This window comes from Pelodiscus sinensis, chromosome 4 (genome assembly GCF_049634645.1).
Source record: "Pelodiscus sinensis isolate JC-2024 chromosome 4, ASM4963464v1, whole genome shotgun sequence".
NCBI classification, from domain to species: Eukaryota; Metazoa; Chordata; order Testudines; family Trionychidae; genus Pelodiscus; species Pelodiscus sinensis.
In genome coordinates this window covers 74394836-74418070 of record NC_134714.1, presented here as the reverse complement: position 1 = coordinate 74418070, position 23235 = coordinate 74394836, and the positions used below count along the sequence as shown (strand labels likewise).

The 23235-nt window shown below is 42.1% G+C and overlaps 1 protein-coding gene across 11 annotated transcripts in view; it reads right to left on the bottom strand.

Moving 5' to 3' along the window:
* Positions 1-68: 68 nt before the first annotated feature.
* Positions 69-23235, bottom strand: part of CELF1 (CUGBP Elav-like family member 1) — a 99781-nt gene continuing 76614 nt past the window's right edge. For 9 of the 11 annotated variants that reach the window (XM_006113424.4, XM_006113427.4, XM_075927449.1 and 6 more), the window contains 5 exons: positions 20159-20272; positions 19764-19949; positions 14198-14341; positions 9307-9475; positions 69-2992 (listed from right to left, as the gene is read on the bottom strand). In XM_006113424.4, coding sequence (XP_006113486.1) covers positions 9348-9475; positions 14198-14341; positions 19764-19949; positions 20159-20272 — 572 coding nt within the window. In that variant the 3' untranslated portion in view covers positions 69-2992; positions 9307-9347. The remainder of the gene's footprint in view (positions 2993-9306; positions 9476-14197; positions 14342-19763; positions 19950-20158; positions 20273-23235) is intronic. The other 2 variants (XM_006113419.4, XM_006113421.4) reach the window with 1 other exon arrangement.

Sequence of the window (23235 nt, the reverse complement as noted above, 5' to 3'; positions counted from 1 at the left end):
CCTCCTCTCCTCACCTGCACTCATCTATACAGTGAGAGATTGAGGTTCAACACAGAAATGACACAGACTCTTCTCAAACAGTTTAATAGCAAATAAACAAAGGAAGGTACCACACTTGGCATATACAAAATGACTTGTTGGTGTGTCTGTGCAATTAAAACAGCTTTAAGTTCCCCATTGGGACAAAGAGAAAAAAAAAACACACGAAGGAAGAAAATTCCTTTAACACATACTCGCTCGTTCCAAACTTGTAACAAATCTTTTCATTTTTAAATCCACTACACAAACTTTGTGATCAGATCAAAAAAAGCAACATGTGCTTCTCTGCTTTTAAACCATTAAAGTAAAATCCATAATTTTCTACAGAGTACAGAGTACAACACAATTTCACACAAGAAGACATTTTGTTTTGCAAATCAAAACAAGAAAAGGAACAGCTCAAACAAGGTAAAGAAAAGCATTTCTACAACTGAATCATGACTTTGAGTTGATTAAATCCTGTTACTGCAGAACAGACTCTACATTTGGTCATAGTGGCCAATTGTTTTCTTGTCACATTGCGAATCACTTTACATTGTTTTCTAGTAGAAAAGGCAAAAAACTGTACAAAACCCCTAGTGTTAAATACAACGTTTGTACCAATAAAAAAGCCCACAGGTGTGTCTCCAAAATGTAAATTTTCTTTTTAAATTATTCACAAAACGCAGCCAAAAATCAGAAAGGCAGCTGCTGCTCCACTGTCTCAAATCCATTAAAACCACCACAGAACAATTAAAACAATCAAAGGAAAGGAAAGGAAAAGAAAAGAAAGGAAAGAAACATCCAACATTTGGCATTTTGGTTTTCTCCAGAGATTTTTCCACAGGTTACCTCAGAGTTCCTCATGGAACTGAATGCACGTACAGAAATGTATTGGCAAAATTACTCAATACACTGCAGGGTCTTAGTGCCCCTACTGACAGATAGCCTGATGCAGTCAGACTGTGGGGCTAACAGCAGCCAGCTCTACCTCAAATGAGTGTCTATCTTCTTCTCATACAGCCTCATCCCCAAATCCCAGATCTAAAAAAAAAAAATCACACTCCAAAATAACATGTATTGAGAAGCAGTGAAATCCCCAGCCAGCTCTGGGATGGATAAGAATAAATTTCCTTGTTTCCTTTTCCCCACTCCAAACAGGGTAACCAACCCAGCCAGATCAGTCCTCCTTCCTTCCCTCTTTCCAACCTCTTACTCCCCTAGGATTTCACCTAATCTTTTCCCACATTGGGGTTCATCAACTCATCTCCCTCAGTAAATAGGGTCTTCCCATAAAAGCACCTGCAAGAATGTGGCTAAATGCCAGTTTCTAGCCATGGTGTCTCACAGTAGATGGTTTGTAGGGCAAGGGGAAGCCAGAGAATAGTAACCTGTCATTATTCCTTCCTGAAAGGCAGGAACAGAAGCTGCTTGACTCTTTACCCAACTGAAAACTAAACAAAAACAAAACAAAAATCTCTATGGATTCCCCAGCTAAAGCCCCTGAGAAGAGGCGCCGGGGTCGGTACCCTGTTCATGTAACAGCCTAAAAGGCTGTTTGTGTATGCCATTTGGGGAAAGAGCCAACAGAAGCATGATCAGGCTTACAAAGGCCTTCTCTGGGATATTCTGAACACTCTACTGCAGGTGCTAACTTAGAGCCACTAAGCCTCCTTCTAGTATCTCATTAACAGTGTTAAATTTGGGGCTGAACTTCACAAAAATTGTGCCCCAAATTGTATAAAATAAAAAATTTAAGAGTGTATAAAAGGAGCCCCAATTCATGGGATTTTAGAAGCAGAATTACTGCAAAGATCCCCCACTTTCCTGCTTCCCATCTATCCCAGTCTACCAAAACTCCTACTGGAACAATGCACCAACCCTCCTCCTGGGAACCTGTCAGCTGTGGAAATGGAACAAGGCCCAGAAGCTGCATCAGACAGACAGTCTAAGTGCACAGGTAGATGCCTTACATGGCATCTGATCAGAAATTTGTCACACCAAAAAAACACCAATTTAAAAGTATACCTTTGAAACCTGGTAAATTGCTCAGTTTTTGCACAAACTATAGAAAACAGAGAGGTGAATGTGATATATTCAAGGGTGTGAAGAAAACAGCAGGAAACATGCACTAAATTTGGAAGACTAAAACTAAAAAAAATAAAAAAAAAAAATCACATTTTGCTGAGGAGATTGTAGTTACAAAAACAAAAAACAAAACAAACATGCTGGGGTTTAACATAATGCAATATCAAGTATGATCAATTTTCACTGCAGACAAAGGCTGATAACTACACAAAAAAGGAACAGTAAATGCCAGGGCAAAAAATGCTGCTACAATCAGGAGAAAAATATAGTTCAAGTGTTTTGTGCTGATGACACTGAAGTCAGAGTTTGAACTCATAAAAATACATGCTATCTCCTCAAGCACAGAAACCATTTCAGCAAAATGTGACCAGAAGCCTCTTGAAAGGCTAAGCCGAATCATTCAATTGACTTTTTTCAGATTTTTGTTTTAAAAACTAAGCACACAGAAAAAACTAAGCCTTGAAAGTGACTGGCTGTATGTTCACAGAAATACAAATACTCCACAAGGTATGCTAGCAAGGCTGCTCTGAAAACAATTACAAAGAATCAGAATCACAAAATCAAGTGGTTATCTTATGAAGTTCTAGAAAAATAGAATTTTTTTATATTCAAATGCAAGTTTAAATATTCTCCTTCAGCAGTCTTTCTAGCAAAACCAATTTGGCAGCACACACACAAAAACCAAACCAAAACAAAACCCCCAAAACAAACCAAAAACAAAGAAAGAAACAAACATAATAAAAATACACATCAGCGTCAAAGGTCAACACAAGGTCAAAGGTGAGAGTTCAAGCATCAGAGAAGCTGAAGAGACAAGGATTTGGACGATGTACTTGAACGCCACATCGACATGCTTTAGGCACAACGATGAACAAACGGCAGGAATCTAGAAAAAAAACAAACCAGAAAGAGGGAGACCCACTGAGTTACACAGAGCAGTACATCCAAACAAGGAGAGAGAGAACAGGAATGGGCACTGTACAATGAGACCTCTTGGGGAGGGGAGTTGACAGGGAGGGCAGCACATGCCAACGATGGACAAGTAAAAGTCAAAGTACATGGAGGACACCAAGTAAACATCAAACTGCCAGAAACAAAATGGAAGCAGAGCCCTGGATTTCCCTTTGGATACTAGTTTTGTGGGACTGCTATGCATACACCTTTGCCTCAGGTTCAATGTTCCTGCTAGTTCTGCTTGTGAGAAAGACAACAGAGCAAACTCTTCCTCAGGAACCCACCTCCAAAGATACGGCTCTGGGATTAGCACCCACTCACAGAAATTCAGACAACAAGGAACAGGACAGAGGACACGGGGTGGTTCACAGGTGGTTTGAAAATTGACATCTTTTATATTTTATCAAGGGAAATGCTTACGCAGTGGTAGCCCAGGAAATCCATGCTCTTTGCTTCAGTTCAAGTCCCTTCCCATCCTTTAAGAACCCATGACATGTGTGTGTGCTGGGGATGAGGGGGAACTTTGGTTGATTTTAGAACCAAATGAAAAGATTATACAATACAAATACGTGGAATCTCAAACCCCATGCAATAGAGAAGAATTCCTTAAGACATGACTGCAAGTTAAGACCTGTCCTACCTGGACCCTTTTCACATCAATATACATGGGCAGAAATTTTTCTTTCCCAATCCTTTCAATAGAAATCCCTCTACCTGATTTGTGAGAAGGGGATTCTGGCCACTGAGAAACTCTACAGTCACTGTTGCCAGTTTGGAAAACAAAGATTTTTGCCTAAACTTTTCTTAATCAGACATTTCAGATCTGATGGGATCCCTATCACAAGATACAAATAGCTTTGCTGCCTTCTCTTGACCACTAAACTGCAAAAGAAAGGAAGTCTTTCAAAGAGAAAGTGGAAAGTAGAGGAGAAAGGGAGGTATCTTTTAGAATTCCACTTTACACCCGTTTGTGGTGCTGTGTCCTTCAGAGTCTCTCAAAACTGCTTAAGGGTTGCTGGTGAATGATGTGAAGTTTTCAGTATCCCCATGAACACTTGCACGACACTTGCAGCTAGCATGAGGAGCTAGCTCGTGGACCCTCCTCTGAATACTGAGGCAACAAAAACATGTTGCCACAGGCTAACTAACACGGGTAGTTTGGGTTTTCTCCCCATGCTTACCCTTCCAGAGACAGAATTGAGAAAGGAGACTGAGTGTAACCTTAGGTAGCAGGAAACATTGCAACATTAAACATGATCTCTATAGTTCTTGCAATGTGTAGAATACGTGGCAAACAACTACAAGGACTAGATCCCTGCCCCAAAGAGCTTACAGTTCAGAAAGGCAAAATGTCAGAAGAGAAATGGGGCATAGGAAAGAACAAAAGTTACAGATTCAAATGACATTTAGCAGACATCTTCGGAATTCGACATATGATTCTGGTTTTTTGGGGGGGGGAAGTTGGAGGGAAGGGGGGATAGATATTTTCAAATGTCTTGTCAGTCAACAATTTGAGAGGGAAAGCTAGGATTCATTAGAGGCCTTTTAGAAGAATTGTCTAAAGGGGAGACTAGGTTGAATAGAATGACTGGAGGGGTGACAGGTTGGGGCAAGCATATAATGACATAAGGAAAGGGAGACAGTTATTTCTGTGTCCTTGTTTCTCTCTCAGTTGTGGCCTATATAATTTTACTGAAATTTTTCTGCATTCTAGTTTTAACACTTTGTAACATTTCTGCTTAGTGACCCACAACATCCTTATATTTGTCTGTTTGCATCAGGAAAATCAAAGTATACACTGTGGGCATCTGCGCTCTTGATTTGTAATCTCTCAGTTATGACACTGCTGAGGTGAAATAGTCACATGACAAGGTGTTTCACTAAACTGTTTTTAGATTACTACTGATTATCTGTTTTATTTTGAGAGGAAGTCACTGAGTTCACAAGTATGCACAATTCCCTCTTCCCTTCTATACAGTGATCAACAGATGGAATTGTCTGAGTTCATTCTGCCTTACAGGTAGGCAAGTTTCTAATAGACATATATGGTCTAGGTTAAGGGCTTTTTGTTGATAGATTTAATTGCCTGGCTGGAATTTCCCACAGTGATAACTGTATTTTCTAGATGGATTTAACTTGTCTGAGCATATTGGTAAGAGAACTAAGCTGTAAGGAGACATCTAATTTTAGACTTTTATCTAGGTGATAAAGAATCTAATCAGAGTCAGTTTGCTATAGCTGTCGATATTAAACAATGTCAGGTTAAGACCAATCACCTCACCTAATTCTTCACTCTCTCTTAATATGGGATTCCAAGTAGAATCAAATGTCTTCTGAAAGTCTACAAAGCAGGCAAATACTTTTCCTTTGTTTTTACGAAGCACACAGGATCTGCAGAGTACACATGCAGTGTGGAAGTCTGCAATTCAGCAGAAATCATAGTAGATTTTGTTGAAGAATCTCTTTGGAAAATCCAGATTCTTTAAACTATGAACATACCAAATACTTTGCCCATTTGGCTTCTTAAGCAATTCCTTCTGTAGTTATTTGAACTGCGCCAACCTTTATGCCAGTATCAATGTACCATTTCAGAGAAGTACCTTGATTACAACCAATCTGTAGTTTGCAACAGCTTCCAATATTTAAGTATTTCAGAATGGATCAAGTCTGTTCCAAATAATTTCCAGTTTCAATTATGTAAATTCTTTTCTTTGCCTTTCCAGACTCATCTTTAATAGTCTGTGCTAGTATACAAAGGTTTTTTTTTAAATGGGGATAGTTTCTCATTTGGAATATTTCTAAAGAGTAGTTCAAAGTGATTTTAACAGATTTTTATTACAATGAGTTGCTAATTCAGTCTGCATTTATGTTTAGTCAGTTTATGCCAATGGTCCCCGAACAGCTGACTGATTTGATTTGCAACAGAATAAGAGCATGCGAGTGATTAAAAAATTACAGGATTTCCTGCCAAAAAGTGAGGAAGAAAACTCTGTTCAGATCTGAAAGGAATGAAGGAAGAGGCAGAAATCCCTAGTCTGCAGCGGCTGCCTCAAAGCCGTAATGAACACAATCAGCTGCACTGCACAGTAAAAAACCTCTTCCAGTCAGTGACTTGATGCATTTAACAACTTTGGCATCATATGTCTAGACACACCAACAGAATGAATGAAGCTGAAACAGACATACATTTAGGGCCAGATTTTCAGATGGTATAAACTGGTGTAGCTGAATTAAATTAAATGGAACTCCATCAATTCAGACAAACTGGACATCAGACCTTTAGAATTTAACCTGCATAGATTGGCAATACTTGCATTATAGTCATGCCAGTAAGGCACAAGAGCTAGCCCAGGTTAGGCTTCTAGTAGAGATAATCACATTATCTGGGAAGAGTCATAGGGCTAAATTCATCCCTGGAATAAATGGGTTAATGTTCCACTTAAAATCAATGGAAGTTACACTTGTCTACACCAGGGCTAAGTTTGGTCCTACTGGAAGCATAGCACATGATGCATAGGCCAAAGATACTAAATACTGGGCAACTGAAATGATCACTTAAAGGAACATGTCTGGGGTCAATGGGGAAATGGAGCAAGAATCTGAGCAGCATGTAGCATACTAGTTAAGAGTGACTGTAGAGACCACAGAGTGCAGCTATCCCTTCCACTGATTCACAGAATTAATCCTTTCTCATTTAGCAGTGTGTGAGGCTGCAAACAGGCCACTGAAAATCAGTAGTTTCAATCATGCACATCATTGTATGTGTAAAACAATCACATTCACGATTCCATAAAACCCTGGCCTTTTTTCCAGTGAAATAATTTAAGTAATAAATATTCTCCACCTTGGAGCGGTATAAAACGTCTATAAAAATAGAAACAACCTTCTTGGTTACAACAGTCATGCTCGGAGTAGATGCTCCCAATCATGATCTCTTTTCTTTTCTCTTTTTTTTGCAAAGTATATTTATAAAAAAAATCCCATTATGACCTTAGAGGTCTTAACACTCCAACACTTTCTACTCAGAAAACCAGAACACATCTCTCCCAGTGCACAGAATTCAAGTGTACATGGTTCACCTAAGTGTGTGTATGTATGTATGTATGTATATATTTATAGAAAGACCAAAATATTCAACATGAAAGGATACCATATGCCAGCATAAATGGAAATTTGGCAGTCTGGACTTTTAAACCTTTGTTACCACAATACCCTCTCTAGAATACTGATAATTTCTTCTACCCATCTGCCAGCACTACAGAAAGGTTGGCACCAAGACACTGTTTGAGTTTGACACTCATCAAAAAAAGGGCACTTTACCTTGGTGCTCTGATGCTATGGGTCAGGCCTTGTATTTGTGAGGTTTAAGCATCCAGGGGACCCAGTCCCTGGATATGCCTGACCTTCCCCATGGACCGTGATAGAGTATCTATACACACATGCACATTCTAAACAGCATTTCAGGTGATAGGGTTTATCGCTCCTCCTGCTAGAGTGGAGAAGTAAGAAGAATCCTGTGTCTGACCCCACATGCTTCCTATTTAGGAGCCAGCTGCCAAACACAGGATTGCAGTGTTATCTGGTGTGCTGAGGAAAAGCATCACCCCAAACTGGGAACACAAAGGAGAAGAGGAAAAGGAGAAAATATGAGGTAAATGGAATCTCTATTAAAAACATACAGAAATTGTAAACTTCCCCTGTGACAGAGGTGAATTTTGGTGGTTTAGAGCACTAGCCTATATTGTTACTCCTTGATGTGCTTCAGATCAGAATCTTAAAGGGGCTTTGAGCCTCCTCAAATCAGGGTGTACAAAGGCCCCTGAAACACACCAGCAAATTAAAAAATGTGCAAAGAATGTGTGTGTTCAAGAAATGGGAGTGTCTGCTCTTCCTTCAGCATTTTGGGTGACAGCCACTGCCATAGGCATAATAAGACTGAGTGGTTCAAGTGTCTGCTCTAGTACAGTTGCTCCTGCATAGCCCTTTCTGCTTTGCATTGGCACTCACCATTTTAAAGGAAAACTGCAGTGTAAAACGTAAATCTAATTACTATAGTGAATCACTACACAGAGTAACTAGTGAACAAAGAATTTGCCTTTGGAAAAGAGTATGATTGCATGAGGAAGCAACACCCACTTGGATGTGCAAGGCAGCAGGAAACTCAGAAGCTGTTCTAAAGTATTGTATATTATTGAAGAATGCTGTATTACTATTAATTTAACAGTTTAATAATAAATAACTAGCACTTAGATTGGGCTCAGTGAATATTAATTCAAACAACTTGAGATGGGCATTATCATCATCGTACAAATGAGAAAACTCAAACACAGCAAGGGGAAGAGATTTGATCAAGATCACACTGAAAGCCTTTGGCAGATTTGGGATTAGAACTCAAGAATTCCTGGTTTCCAGCCCCAAATTTTTTCCTCCAGGGCACAGTGCCTCTCTAAACCTTAGCTGAATTCCCGCTGATACGACAAGAGTAAGATTTCCTAAGCATTGGGAAATTAATTGTGTATGATTACTATGTAACTCTAGATGAACTATGAGATTTTCTAGGTGGAAACAGTATCTAAAAATGATATAAAGTGCTGTGTACATTCACAGTGCAATAATAAATACCACTTTGTATAGCAAAATAATCACTGCAGTTTTCCTTTAACCCATTAACCTCTTTGCTCGTATAGATTTTTCACTTGGTCTGGAGACAGATTCAGCTAGACATTTAACTAAGAAAATATCAGAGCACGGAGCGGAGCAAAGCAAAGGCTACATGAGGTCAACTCCTTGTCCTTCTCAAGGTACTTCTCCCTTTCCACCTTTCTTTTTCTCAATGTTGTCTGGTGTCAGTTCTGCTCCTCCTTCTTCCCTCTGGTGTGGTATCAGTTCTGCTGCTCTTTCTATACTCCCTCCCCAGGCCCCCATGGTAGCTGGCATTGGTCCTTCTCAACACACTGGTTACAAACACAGCAAACTTCAAAAAAGGAAAGAAACAACAATAACAAAAAACCAAAACAAAACAGAAGAAACCACCTCAGTGATATGGCACCTAAACTCCAAAGTAAAAATACTGGAAACAAAATCACAAACTTGTCCTCCATCCGAAGCAGAAATCCCAGTGGACGCTGCAGCTGAGTCTTCAGGGGGAAGATGTGCCAGCTAGAATGGCATGGATCAGCATCCAGGACTGTAAAAACACAGCCCCTCAGGGCTCCGAATCACTAAGTGCGCTCCTCCCCAACTTACCAGAAGATCCTTCTCCCACCAGTCCGAGAGGGGAGGGGCGCTCAGTATGGTTTGCTGTCATTCTTAGAGCGCTTGAGCTGAACTTTCAGACGTTTCATGCCAATTTGAAAGCCATTCATTGACTGGATGGCAGCCTGCGCAGATACAGGATTGTCATAACTTACAAAACCTGAGAAAAGGAAAAATACATAATTACAGCATGCTCAAGATGCCAATCAGAACACTGGATTATGATTAAGGATGTTAAGAAGTGGGTAACTGACTAATCGCGTAGTTGACACAATTTGTATTGACTACACAATTAGTTGACAAAGGGAGGCGGTGCTAGGTCCAGGACCGGGCACAAGCCAGGACTGAGCAGTCCAGCTCTTACTACATTTAAAAGGCAGAGCCACAGCAGAGGTAGGTCCAGGACCTAGCACGAGCTGGAACTGTTCAGCTTGTGGTCCTGGACCTACCTCTGCTGCAGCTCTGCCAAGCGGCTCTTACTATATTTTAAAGGCAGAGGCGCAGCAGTCTGGGACCCAGTGCACGCTGGAACTCCTCAGTCTTGGCTTGCACTGGGTCCTGGACTACTGTGCCTCTGCCTCCCCCGCACTGTGGAGACAGCGGAGGAGTGTGGGGGAAACGAGTAGTGACTCAACTACTTGATAAGCCTAGGTTTATCAGGTAGCTGACTACTCGATTACATCCCTAATTGTGAGCCTCTGTTCCAAGAGCTGCACACACCAGGTTATCTTAAGGTAAACAGGCTTGCATTAAATGATATTTTAAAAAGTTCAATTTCACTACATCACTCAGGCACTTCTCAAATGTTGCAGGCCAAGCTGTGGATTTCTACCCCAAGCCACTTTGGCACAAGAGCTGTTTAAAATAAAATAGCCCTTCAATTGCCTTTAAAAAGACAAGGAAAGCTTTTTCACTAGACTCCGACTCATCTAGAGTTTACTTTTTAATTTTATTTATTTATGCATGCATGCTTAAACTTTACAAAATCTCATCCCTGGAGAGACAGACACCAGATATGGAAATTTTTAGTCCAAAGGATAAAAATTTTGGAATGTTATAAATAACTAAAAATATGAAAAAGCGGCGAGGAGTCCTGTGGCACCTTATAGACTAACTGAAGGGATAATAAGGTGCCACAGGACTCCTCGTCGCTTTTGCAGATTCAGACTAACACGGCTACCCCTCTGATACTAAAAATATGAACACAACAGGGAAATGCTCATGTAACTATCATATTCTAGTTAGAGAACAAACTGATTTACTGAGCATAACTAATGATGACTTTTGTAACTGGAATGTCAGTATGAGAGGTGAGGTGTAAAAGGGGAAGAGAAGTGTTATTTTCATGCGGAGGCACTACAACTAGACTAACAGTAAGTATGTTGGTAACATTTCTTTGTACAAGGCCACAATGAGAAACAGTGGCTATTTGCATCAGACTTCTTAGAGTAGAGATTAGGAAGGTGAAATCAGGCAGCTCTCAGGCTATCTGGGACATTAACAGACTAAACTCAGAAAAGCTTAACTACAGAGATCTCCACTAGGTAACAAATGAACTTAGCATTTTTCAAAGAGGTTCCTTCATTATTCAGAGTAAAATTTTATGATAATGAAAGTACAGATTCCAAACAGTGGAAAAGATGCCTCAGATAACCGGAGTATAGAGGAACTGACAGAGAATGTTCGACAATTGGAGAGCTTTGGTATCAGTAAGTGAAAACTACTCTGCATCCAGCATAATAAATAATGGCTGAACACAGAATCCAGCAGTATAAGAGGACTGGAGCTCAGAAAGAAGCTTAGTAAGGGAGGGCGGAAGTGTTAAAATCCACCAACATGAAGCATGGTTGGATAACTGAAAGACATGCTTCCTAAGGCAAAATATAGCTTTGTTGAAAAAAAAATAAAGTAAAAGCAGCAGCCAGGATGGTTTAATCTGCAATCTAAATTTAAAATAAACAAAGTACTAGAAAGGGGGGGGGGGGGGGGGAAATGAGACAAAGAAAGACATTTACAAAAGTTAATTAAAACTTTGAGTAGACAGAGGAGGAAAGGGAGCCGAAACATAGAATGAAATATACTAATCAGGAGTACTAAGGAAAATAAAAATACTCTTAAAGATATATAATTAGGGTTAAAAGTAGTATTTGGAAGAAATTATGTGTAATAAGAAGTGAGGAAGATGAAAAAAATTACCCTCAAATAGCCAGGAAAATTAACTCTTTTTTTTATTTAAAGTTTGCCTTAGAAAAACATTAACAAGGAAGGATAATTGCAAAATAAGAAAGATTTGTAACAATAAGTATTGTCTAAAAGTATCAGGGAATACTAAGAAAATATGAACACACACAAGTTAGTGGAGTCCTATTAGGTAAATCCATGGACTTACAGGAACTAATTAAAAAAATTACCAAATCACTCAATTTTTTTTAAAGTGCTCAAGTTAACTGAGGGGAGATGAAAGAAGATAAACATGGTCACTGTCTTCAAAACAGGAAATAAGAGCCTTCCTACTAATTAGCTTCAAATTAGGTCTATCTAGGCTTCTGTCCCTACTAAAAGAATGGAACAAATATTAAAAGAAAAAATATTGCTAAATATTTAGAGGCTAAAGGTATTTTTAAAGCAATAAGAACAGCACTGTGGATTTTCACAATACCAATCTTGCCAAACTTTTGCTTTTAATAGGATTACAAAAATAGATGACAGAAGTGCAATTTTAAATATTTATTTTTAATTAAGATGACATTTTATTCAAAATGAATTAATATATCTTAAGTATGAACACTAGCATGCACTGAACACTAGCTGTCTGATAATACTGAATTACTAAGTTATGGAAATATTTCATGGAATACAACATGGATTCTGTTAGTTCTAAACTTACAAAACATCTTTGCTCATGATGTAGAATAGAGAGCAACTGGGACACTATGGATCTGGAAGAAGATGGAAATACTACTGAGGACAAAGGAAGATATAAAAGTATTTTTGGAAAAATAACCGAGTCATTGAAAAGAGAGGGAGAAACCAAGGAAGTAGTAACTGTGAGAGACTCGATTGCTCTGGGGGACATGAAATGAGACACAAGTTTCCAATGCAAAAATGGCCAGTGCTAATTCTGGGTTGCACACTACAATCACAACAGTGCAGAGAAAGAGCAGTCCCATTCTCTATGGTTCTGGTACATCTGTGCACCTCATTAGCACAACAAATAGTGATAAACTGGCAGGAGATAGACAAGAAAATTAGAGAACTTCTGACCAAAAAAAATCAATAGAACTCTATACAAAAAGCAGCATAAGACTGCAGAGGTAAATAGGAGATACAAAAGTTAAGGTTCTAACAACAATTTATTTGACCATACTGTACATCCTGCATTTTTTAATAAATATGTTTAAAGATACCATTTATATTAATCTCTATACGTTCAGTCAAGAAAAAAAAAGAATGGAAAATAATAAGTATGTTGAGTGTAGTTGAGTTAAAATTCCACCAGCAATGTTAACTACATTATTTCCTGGCTTTGTTTTTTTAAGAAAAACAGAATATACTAAGTAACTTTGCTTAATAGTGTTACAGTTTATATAATCCAAATTATGTTTTGAAATTCAATCTAGGCAATACTCAGATAACAGAGTGTTTGGCATGGTATAAAAACACAAACTGCCTCCTTTGCTGCTCCTATTTGTTTTGATAGGAGGAAGTATTTTGCAAGTTGGGTTAACATGGGAGTATTACACCTGTTTATACTGGAAGGCTGAATGAAAAAGCAATGCATGTAGATTGCTGCAGAAACACCTTGAGATTTTAACATCCATCAAGATTTTTTCACACCCACTGCTCGTCTCAATTGTTCAGGTAGGATGATTGTGATGTGCATATTTCAGTGTTATGTTTTATGTTGATCTAAGCATGCTCAATATCATTTGCTAAAAGGGAGAATATTCTCTTTCAAATCAAAGATTATGCAAATTTTGAGGAAAGCCTTCCCCTCCACACACTTTGAACTTCAAACATTTATCCTGTAGCTCTGTTAAAAAAAACCAAAACAAAAAAAACCAAAACAGTTTCTCTACCACCTTCTATATGGGAAAAGTGATTCCATCTCAAAATAAAGTTTCAAAGAGTTTGGATGAACTCTAAAGAGAAAAAACCCTTCAGATAGAGACCAAGCATTGGCAATTTCAGTATGAGATGAATGTTTCATAAATATGTGTTTGATAAGACAGAAAATTATACTGGAACCTATACTGCAACCTTAATAATGAATGTGAGCAGAATCCACTACTGCTTGGATAAGCAATAACAATAGGGATGGCACCATGATAACAACCTGCAGAGTTTTCAAGGTGAAAACACTAATGATGATGAATTATTTAGGGCAGTACATTGTTGCATAACAGAGTAACTGGATTACATTTAAAAATGGGAAAATTCAAGGTGAGCATCAGGAAAACCTTCTGCTAAACTATAACTGGCTCTGAAATAATTTCTTAATGGTAATGAAGGAAGTCATCACTTGCTCAAAACTAGACTAGACAAAGCAACTAGACAAGACACTGTGAGGAACAATCTGCCATTTGCGCCAGCTACAGTTATTCCAATATGCAAAGGAGGCCCAGCAGATAACAGGATTGAGGAACTCTACTATAAAGGGTTGCCCATACCCACATTATTTCAGTATCACCTCAGGCTACCGGGTCTTGAAGGCCAGATCTTTCCTATAAACACCAACTAACTACTGAGGCCAAATAATAAAGAAAAACATCCCATTCCCCCATGAAAACCTCCAACCAACTTATTTTATTCCAAAGGATTGCTGGACCTATCTTGTCATCTCCTAAGGGGGTGGCTTAGACAGTGAGTGGAACCAACATACCAAAACACTTGCTTAGATTGGTCTGCTTGTCAATGAAAACCTTGGCAGAGACGACATTCCCAAATGACATGAACATCTGCAGCAGGTCCTGGTCCCCAAATTCCTGGGGAAGGTGGTAGATGAACAGATTGGCTCCCTCTGGACCTTCAAAACATCCATCGATTAGAAACACAAATTCAGCAAAAGCATGGGAGTTTGCTCCCTAATCTCAAAGCTGAGAACCAAGATTCATTCAATACAATTAACTCTGTCCTGCCCCTCTCAGAGAATGCAATAAGTTTCCTGCCAGGAAACTGGACCAAACTGATTCCAAAATAAGGCAACATGGTCAGTTGCTGGGATCAAATATCCAAGTGATTTTAGTTCCTTCCCTGATGACTTTTCCTGATGACTACATTTCCTGCATCATACTGAAGTCCGTATTGGCTCAGCTGCTGTATGGGAAACTCATGGGTAAGGATCAGCCAGGGGTGTTGATGAAAACAAAACAGGTACTTAGTCCAAGTCTGCAGCATGAGAAAACCAGCCAAACTGAATATTGAGACTAAAATGCTCCTGGTACCCTGTATGTTGGCTATTACCTGAAACTCTTAGGTTTCGTTCCTTGCCTCTGAGTGAATTCTCCTCCTCATTCTACCTGATGCCCACACCCAGTCCTACAGCCTTCACTCTTTCACAGTCTTTCACTCTACATGCTAAAATTAATTCAGTACCTGAAGTGTGAAAACAGTCTAGATGACAACTGTTCAGGATTATATAACGAAATTAAATTAGCAAAAAGAAATCTCCCTGATAGTAAAACGTATCAGGCTATGGTGTCTCTTCACAGGAAGATGCAGAGACAGCATTATTTGGATGCTTAAATCTGCTTATGAGTCATTGAAATGCAATTGGCATGAGCAAGCACTTAAGAAAAAATGGTAACTTACCTTTTGGTTACTGTTGTTCTTCGAGATGTGTTGCTCTTGTCCACTGCATTTCAGGTAGGGATGTCAATGTGTAGTCGACTACACGATTAACCTGGGCTTATCGGTTAATCCTATCAACTACACGCATTTCCCTCCACCCGTCCCCCTCTGCCTTTGTATCAGTCAGCAAGGGGGAGGGAAGGTGAGAGCTGGTGCCTGTGGGGAGCTGGCTTTTAAGCCAGCTCTCCGCACGTGCTAGCTCCGCAGAGCCACCTACTCCCCCCTTTTTGCCTCCCTCAGAGCCGGCTCGCCCCAAGCATTGGCTCCGTGGAGCCACCTGCTCTCCCCACACTGTTGCCTCTACCACAGGCAGCAGAGTGGGGGGAGGGGTGGAGGAGGTTGCTGTGGAGTACCCTCTGTCTGCAGCAGGCAGTAGTGCAGGGGAGTCGGAGGGAAGGAAGCAGCTCTGGTCCCCTGCATGAGAGCTCGGGCTCCCATAGACAGGGGCTGCTGCTGCCCTGCGCTGCTGCCTCTGATAGAGAGACACAAGCTCGGGGAGGTAGGGGAATCCCCAGAAGTGGGGCCAAGAGCGCACCAGCTGTTGGCCCTACATCTGCCCCTGGGGACTATCAAAAAATCATGTAACCACCAAGTTTTGGTGCAGTTACATAATTATTAAATTAATCGATATCTAACATCCCTAATGTTAGGTGTGCGTATGCCTATAAGCACAGTTGCTGGAGAGTTCTGCATTAGTGGTATCTCTAAGGCTGACTGTGGTGCCCTCTGGAGTGGCACCCTCTCAGTTCCTCCTTGCCAGCAAATCTGACAGCAGGGTAGGAGGGTGGAAATAGAATGGACATGAGCCACACATCTCAAAGAACAGCAGCTACAAAAGGGCAGGTAACCATTTTTTTCTTTGAGTACTTGCTCATGTTGATTCCATTTTATGTGACTCACAAGCAGTATCCACAGAGATGAACTCAGAGTTCACTGCCTGCCAAGCACCATCCCAGGCCTGCTGGGTCAATGCATAGTAGGACATAAAGGTATGGACAGACAACCAGGTGACTGCTCTGCAGATGTCCTGAATAAGCACATAAGCCAGAAAGGCTGCCAAAGAGGCCTGCACCCTGGCAGATTGGGAGGATACAAATGCTGGAGGCAGCACCTTTGGTTGGAAATAGCAGAAACGAATGCAGGCTATGACCAAGAAGGGCAACCATTCATCCTGTCAGCCATAGCAACAAAAAATTGTGCCTGTTTTCATCAGTGTAGAAGAACAAAGACATGTGGACATCCAAAGCACATTTTATGTGCCTCTGATTCATGTGTCTTTGGGAAGATCAGTCAGTAAATGGCCTGACTTGAATGAAACTGAGAGATGACCTTGTGAAGAAATGCTGGGTGCAGTCTGAGCTGGACCTTGCCCTTGAAGAAGACTGTGTACATTGGTTCTGAGATGAGCGCCCAAATCTTGGATATTTGGCAGGATGATGTCAATGAGGAGCCTAGGTTTACCGACAACCTTCCAAAAAAGGAGGAGAAAGTATGACACCATTGACTCGAAGGGGGAACTTGTGGGTTGCAACAGCACCAGATTCAAGACCCACGAAGGGATAGGATCCCTAACTTCCGGGTAGAGATATTCTAGGCCCTTAAGGAATCTGGCCATGCTATCCCAAGTGAAAATTGATCTGCCCTCAAATGGCAGGTGGAAGGCTAAGATGGCTGCTAAATGGACCTTGACTGGTAAATGGGAAAAGCCCTGGGCTTGAGATGCAGGAGGTAGTCAAGAATAAGCTGCAGATAAGCCCATTTAGGATGGATCCCTCTGTCTGCGATCCAGCAGGTGAACCAATTCCACTTTGCCAGGTAAGTTGCTCTAGTGGAAGGCTTCCTACTTCCTAACAGAATGCACAAGCATGGCCAAGCATTGCTGCTCCTGTGTGTTCAGCCACAAAGCAGCCAAGCTGTGAGACATAATGCTGCAAGGTTGAGGTGCACAGCAGGCTGCTGTGGTGCTGAGCCAATAGATCTGATCTAAGCAGTTGCTGGAATGGGCTCACCACTGAGAAGGTCCAGCCAAGTGCTGAAGCAGTGCTGACACAGTCATGCTGGCACCATGAGGACAATCCTCACCCTGTTCTGTTTGATCTTCATGAGGACTTTGAGAAGCAACAGCAAAAAAAGAAAGGCATACATCAGTGCCCACAACCAAGGGAGCAGAAAAGCATCCAACAGGATCCTCTGTCCATACTAACAATCAAGCAGAAGATGTGGCATTTCCTGTTTTTGCCTGCAGAAAAGGGAAATTACCACCTCCCTGTGGAGGGACCACTCCTGGCAAGACGAGAACGCCCTGCTGAGGTGATCTGCCGAAGAGTGCTTGGTCCCTGAAAGCAGAGCAATTACAAGATGATGTTGTGCTGAAGACAAAAGTCCCAGAGCTAGAAGGCTTCCCAGCGCAAAGCAGATGACCTGGCTCCTCCCTGCCTTTTTCTATAGAAGCCATGACCATAGTGTCCATCAGGACCTGCACCATCCTATTTTGAATCCAACTGGCAGGCCAGTTGGACTGCCCAGAATTCTCTGACATTGATATGCAAGGCACTACTGTGACTGGACCTGCGATCCAGAGTGTTGAGAGCACCCATATGTGTTCACCATCTCAGGTCTGAAGCACAGAAGACCAGAGTCACAGACGATGCCAAGTTTGCAAAGGGAAATCTTTCCAGCAATGATGTGGAATCCTGCCACCAGGTGAGGGACAAGAGTAATTGATTCAGAATCCTGACCACCTTGTCTGTGCTGTGGCAATTGGGGAGAATAGGCTAATGCTAGCCATGCCAGAAGTGGCCTGAGGGAAGAGATGTGCATGCCAGACCACATAAGTACGTTTTGCCATGTGGGATGTTATCCCCTTCTTTCTCAAGGGAGGGATCCCTCGGTACTGGGGTTCAGTGAGCTGCCCTGGTACCGTGCTCTCACAATGGTGCCAGCAATGCCACAGTTAGCCTGTCCAATATGGCCAAGGAGGATTGGGAGTACTGAGCCAGTGTCACTAGCTCCCTTCTCCCTGGTTCCAGTATTGCCACAGGGAGGCCCCTGCAGCACTGGCACCGAGTCCAGTGCTGAGCTGGAGTCCTGCATCAGTGGCAAATTGTCCCTTCTCAGCAATGGACTAAAGCTGCAGTCCAATCCCGACCATTGCCCCTCTGGGGACTAGGACAAGGCTGTTGAGGCTTGTGTTTGTCTGTTGACTCTGGTGGGCAAACGATTGGGTGATAGAGGGTAGCCTGCCTGAGGAACAATACTGGGGCGAGCGAGACTGGTGCCGAGATCTTGTATGGTGACTCCTGAATGATAATTGACATCAGCAAGACTGCTTGAAAGAGGGTCAGATGTTTGTGAGTACCAGCAGTACAGAGAACAATGCCTCCAACTGAGGAGTGCTGTGCCTGCTAGGTGGGGATTTTGTTGGGACCTAAGCTAGGACGTGGAACCACTGACTAGTGAAGGAGACATGTACCTATGGTCCAGTGATCGAGGGTGTTCCCTGCTGAAGTATCCCAGTGGACTTGGTCTTCAGTGTGCCTCCTCAGTTCCCTAGTGTGGCACTTGAAGAGTCAGTCGGCTTTGGTCTTTAGCTGCCAGAACCACTTTGTTCATTAAAAGCCCTTCTGTAGGCTGGGAGCCCCTGTCACTGCTCAGGGTGCAGGACAGGTTGTTGGCCAGGCTTGGCGGGGGTCCAATCATAGTGGTACTCCCCTGAAGCCAGCACATAGCCTGACATATGTCCTTTGCCTATAGGCCCTTGGTCCTTCAGCACCTAAGGAATCCATTTCTTCTGCCACTTCCTGGGCACCAGCAAATGGGAGCAATGCCAGGCAAAGTCTGGTGCCAGTGGCATGCTCCTCACCAAAGCTGATCCACTCAGCATAGAGTCAGTTGTGGAGGACTTTGGAGTGGGACAAAGAGCTGCTTCTATTAGGAGAGCTCTCAAGCAGATATCCTGCTCTTTCTGGGAACAAGAGTGAAAGTTTTTACAAACACAACACCTGTGTTTCCTGTGGCTTTCTCCCAGACACTAAAGACAACAGTTGGGGTATGTCTACACTAGCCCCCTATTTCGATCTAGGGAGGCTAATGAGGGCGCCCGAAATTGCAAATGAAGCGCGGGATTTAAATATCCCGTGCCTCATTAGCATGTTCCTGGCCGGTCGCCGTTTTAGAAATTGACTAGCCCGAAGTAACTGCCCGCGTCTACATGCGGCAGTGAATCAGGATTCCGAATTAAAGCCCTAAATCGAATTAGCTGTTATTCCTCCTGGAATGAGGAGGAATAGGAATGCCACTCCAGAGGGTACCACAGCCAGCCCTACATATACCGCTGTGGCAAAAATCTCTGGCAACTGTGCACATGGGTGCATGCACATCTAACAGAGAATCAACACAAGCAAGTACTCAAAGAAGAAATCAACTATGTGGAACAATCCTGCAGAGGTTCCCCCAAGTGGAAGAACTATATGAAATTTCTCTCTCTAACGTCTACGATTTTAGGAAGCTAAATGTTGTGCATGGAGTGTGTGTATAAGGCTCAGGTCTTACTCCTCCTCATATCGCTACTCAAGTCTTCTGTACAACTTCCTACCTACCTTCTTTTTGACTTCCTGCTGCACCAATACTCTGCTGTGTTAACAAACTCTGGTTGTAGAGAGTGGGCAATGCGGCAGCAGCATATTGCTGAATCCCAGAGTAGGCTTGAGTGAGGGCCTCCATTGTGCTGCCCGTGCCATTTGAGGGGCCACTGCTGCCAAGTCCACCATTTAAGGCTGCCATCCCTGTGTAAATAAAAAAAAGGAAATGAAAATTTAATAATAGAGTGGAATGCCTGAGCCAAAAATAGTCAACTTTCAATACACTTCACTGCTGTCAGAAAGGAGCAACAGACAGCAAGCAGGGATAAACAGAATAGCTTGTCCAAGGAGTGGTGGCACAACTACAGGAACAATAAGGTCATTTTTCCTTTCCCTGATTACATAGAGCTTACCTGCTAACGAGCTGACATTGAGGCCTGCTGTAGCACCAGCTAACGTCTGCAGTGCTCCGAGAGAGGCCATTGGATTCACAGAGGAGCTGCTACTGGAGCTAGGTGAGGAACCTGCTATTAAAATGAGAGAATTAAATGTTAAATAAACAACAACTTCAACAATAACCTCTGACCTTTATCCTTCAAATTCTTTGCTAACCCATTTTTACTGCAATGCTTACAAGTAACTAGTCAACCAACAACGACTAGAGCAGGGCAGCTGCGGATACTCTGCATTAAAAAATTGGAGCTAATAAGCTATTTTCTCTGACTTGTTCCTGGCCCTGACCTCAGCCCTAACTGCTCTAAGCTAATCAACCCACTGGACTGATTGATGTACATGCATGAGGAATCCCTTTCCCTCATCTTTTTAACTGTTTTTGTCTTTCCATAGCAAAAGCTCTTTGGGGGCAGAGATTGTCTCTGTGTGCGCGTAGAGTAGCCAGCATATTTTGGATACTACTTAATATAAAATCACATCAACATAATTAATAATAAATTCACTGAAGAGTATCTAAGTCAGACGTAGACGCAACCAATGCATGATAACCCAGTGAGGTCTCCAATCCAATGTAAAAATCAGCAGCACTGCAATGTGGAATAAAACCAATGCCTAAGACTGTATTACTATGCATCCTTGGAAATCACATGCAAAGTGAGAGATAGATAGATCCTGCAGAGATTAAAGAAGGCTCCAGTCAGACTGAACACAAGACAGAGCACGAGGAACAGATGCCTAGAATCTATTCTGGCAACTGAAATAATTTTCCACTATAGAATTCCAGCTCCAGCAGTTGGGGCTGAGGTCAGGGCCAGGAACAAGTCAGAGAACAAACATCTCCAACACAAACACTCTCCTCCTCTATCACAAGGGTGCAGTTGCTAAAAGTCCCTTTTAGCAAAGAATAAAACAGATTATTTATTAATCAGGCATGGTCACTAGCACATTCAGAGTCCACAGTGAACCCTATGAGGCTCAGTTCAACAACAGTCACAAGAAATTGGATAGGGCAGCTGATAGGAAGAAACCTGTCTCTTTCAGGTCAGTAGTTCTTGAAGAGAGATTTACAGGGGAGTAGAGGTTCATCTTTATAGGTCTCAGCATTGGTGAAAGATAATGTTCCCTGTTATTATAGGGGCATCTCAGAGCCACCTTTTCGGTTGTGATAGATCACAGGTGTACACAGGCTAACAAACATCAGTGAGTGATAAGTACACTGATATTTTAGCATGTTCTACTCTGGTAATCTCTTATGTTTCTATCTCAGCCAAAATGGTCTCAATGTAGTTTACATACTATTAAATACGGTTGAAGATTTTCAATTCTTTCAAAAACTATTTTGTAAGAATTATCTCCATTTTTCATCCAAATCCATTCTACACAATTTATATATTAATGATTTCACTTGACATCTGACACTTAGCCACTTCTGGGGTGATAATTAGCTCATTAATAGGATAGAGCAAAGCTAAAAAACACTTTAGGGAGGAAATAAATTCTGTAACCAATGAAAATTGTAAGGGAACACAGGACACCAGAATTTTAAAACCTGAATTTCATTTTAGCCAGGATACCTAGTCAACAAGACTAGTCATTATACTTGTGGCGACTAGCTAGAACCTCAGTTTTATGTCTCAACTGAAATAATTCAATAGCCTCCCTTCCATAATGCTAAGCCAGGTTACTGTTTCCATACTGACTTGGAGGGAAGAGAGCCCCCTAGAAGACTTATTATTTGAGCCAAGTTAGTATGGCTAGCTCAAGACAATGCAGAGAGAAAGTTACAATCTGTTCCATAAGCTGACAGGCAAAACAGTACAGACAACATACCAGCTGCCTAGATGGAGGTCCAAGTACAGAAATGGTGTTGTGTTATGTCTAAAATGAGATTTACTTCTATAATTGTTAATTACAGAAAAGTTTTGTAACTGAATACACCACAAGACAAAATCTGAACAAAATCATTTGCAGGACAAGAAAAAGACTATTTCAAGAACAAGGAGTAGCACAGAAAAAGAAATGAAGCCAAGTGGCGAGGGATACAGAGGAAACAGAGATGATGGAAGGGAATGGATGCCTTGTTTATATAAAACAACTTCACCAGTTTAACTTAAGGTATAATTTTAAATCAATGAAAGTACAAAAGGCTGTGTGGATGCTTATTTCAGTTTAGCTTATTCAATTAGGATGTGTCAAATTGAGATAAGTGAGTCCACATGGGGGTTTTCATTGGTTCAATTAAATCTCACATTTCCAAACTAATAGTGGTCTGCAGCTGCCCTGCAGGAGGGCCACAGCTTCAGGCTCAGCCCCACCCCCCTGCATCCCACAGCTGAGAGCTTGTGCTGGTGCTCCTACCCCATGGTCCCCCCACCCACACTAGGTTGGTGCACCACGGGGGGGGGGGGGGGGGGGAAGCCCCGAGCCTTGTGGGCCAGATCCAACTTATGGGGCAGCAAGCAGCTCCATGCACTGACATTCCCCTTCCACCGGTCTGGGGAAACAGCAGCAAGGAAACTACTCACCTGGAGGCTTTCCCTGCTACTCCCACTGGCCATGATTCTGGCTAATGTGAGCAGCAGGAGGAAGTGCCTGGGAACAGTGGGGGATGACCTCCACAACCCCCTCATGCCCAGACCCTGCACCTACACTGCCCTCATGGACACCCCCTCCCAACAAGACCCTCCACTCCCAGTAAGCTCCTGCACCCTCCCTTCCTCTTGGCCAGATCTCACACCCTCACTCCCCTCCTGCACCCAAATTCCCAACCAGAACCCCACTCTCAGCCTGCTCCAGCACCCTGGCTCCCACCCAGACCCTCTATTTTCACCCCTGCTGCACCCTGATCTCTATCAGCCCCCTCCTGGAAACTGAACTCCTCATTTCTGGCCCCATCCCAGAGCCTAAGGGGTTCACTAAATCTACTAATCCCAGGACCCCTGGTGGGTTAATATGGCTTGTGGAAAGCCCTGAATCTTGGGCCTCCCTGCCCTCCCTCACCCACATAGGGCTCAAGTGCTAGGGGAGGGAGGTGGGC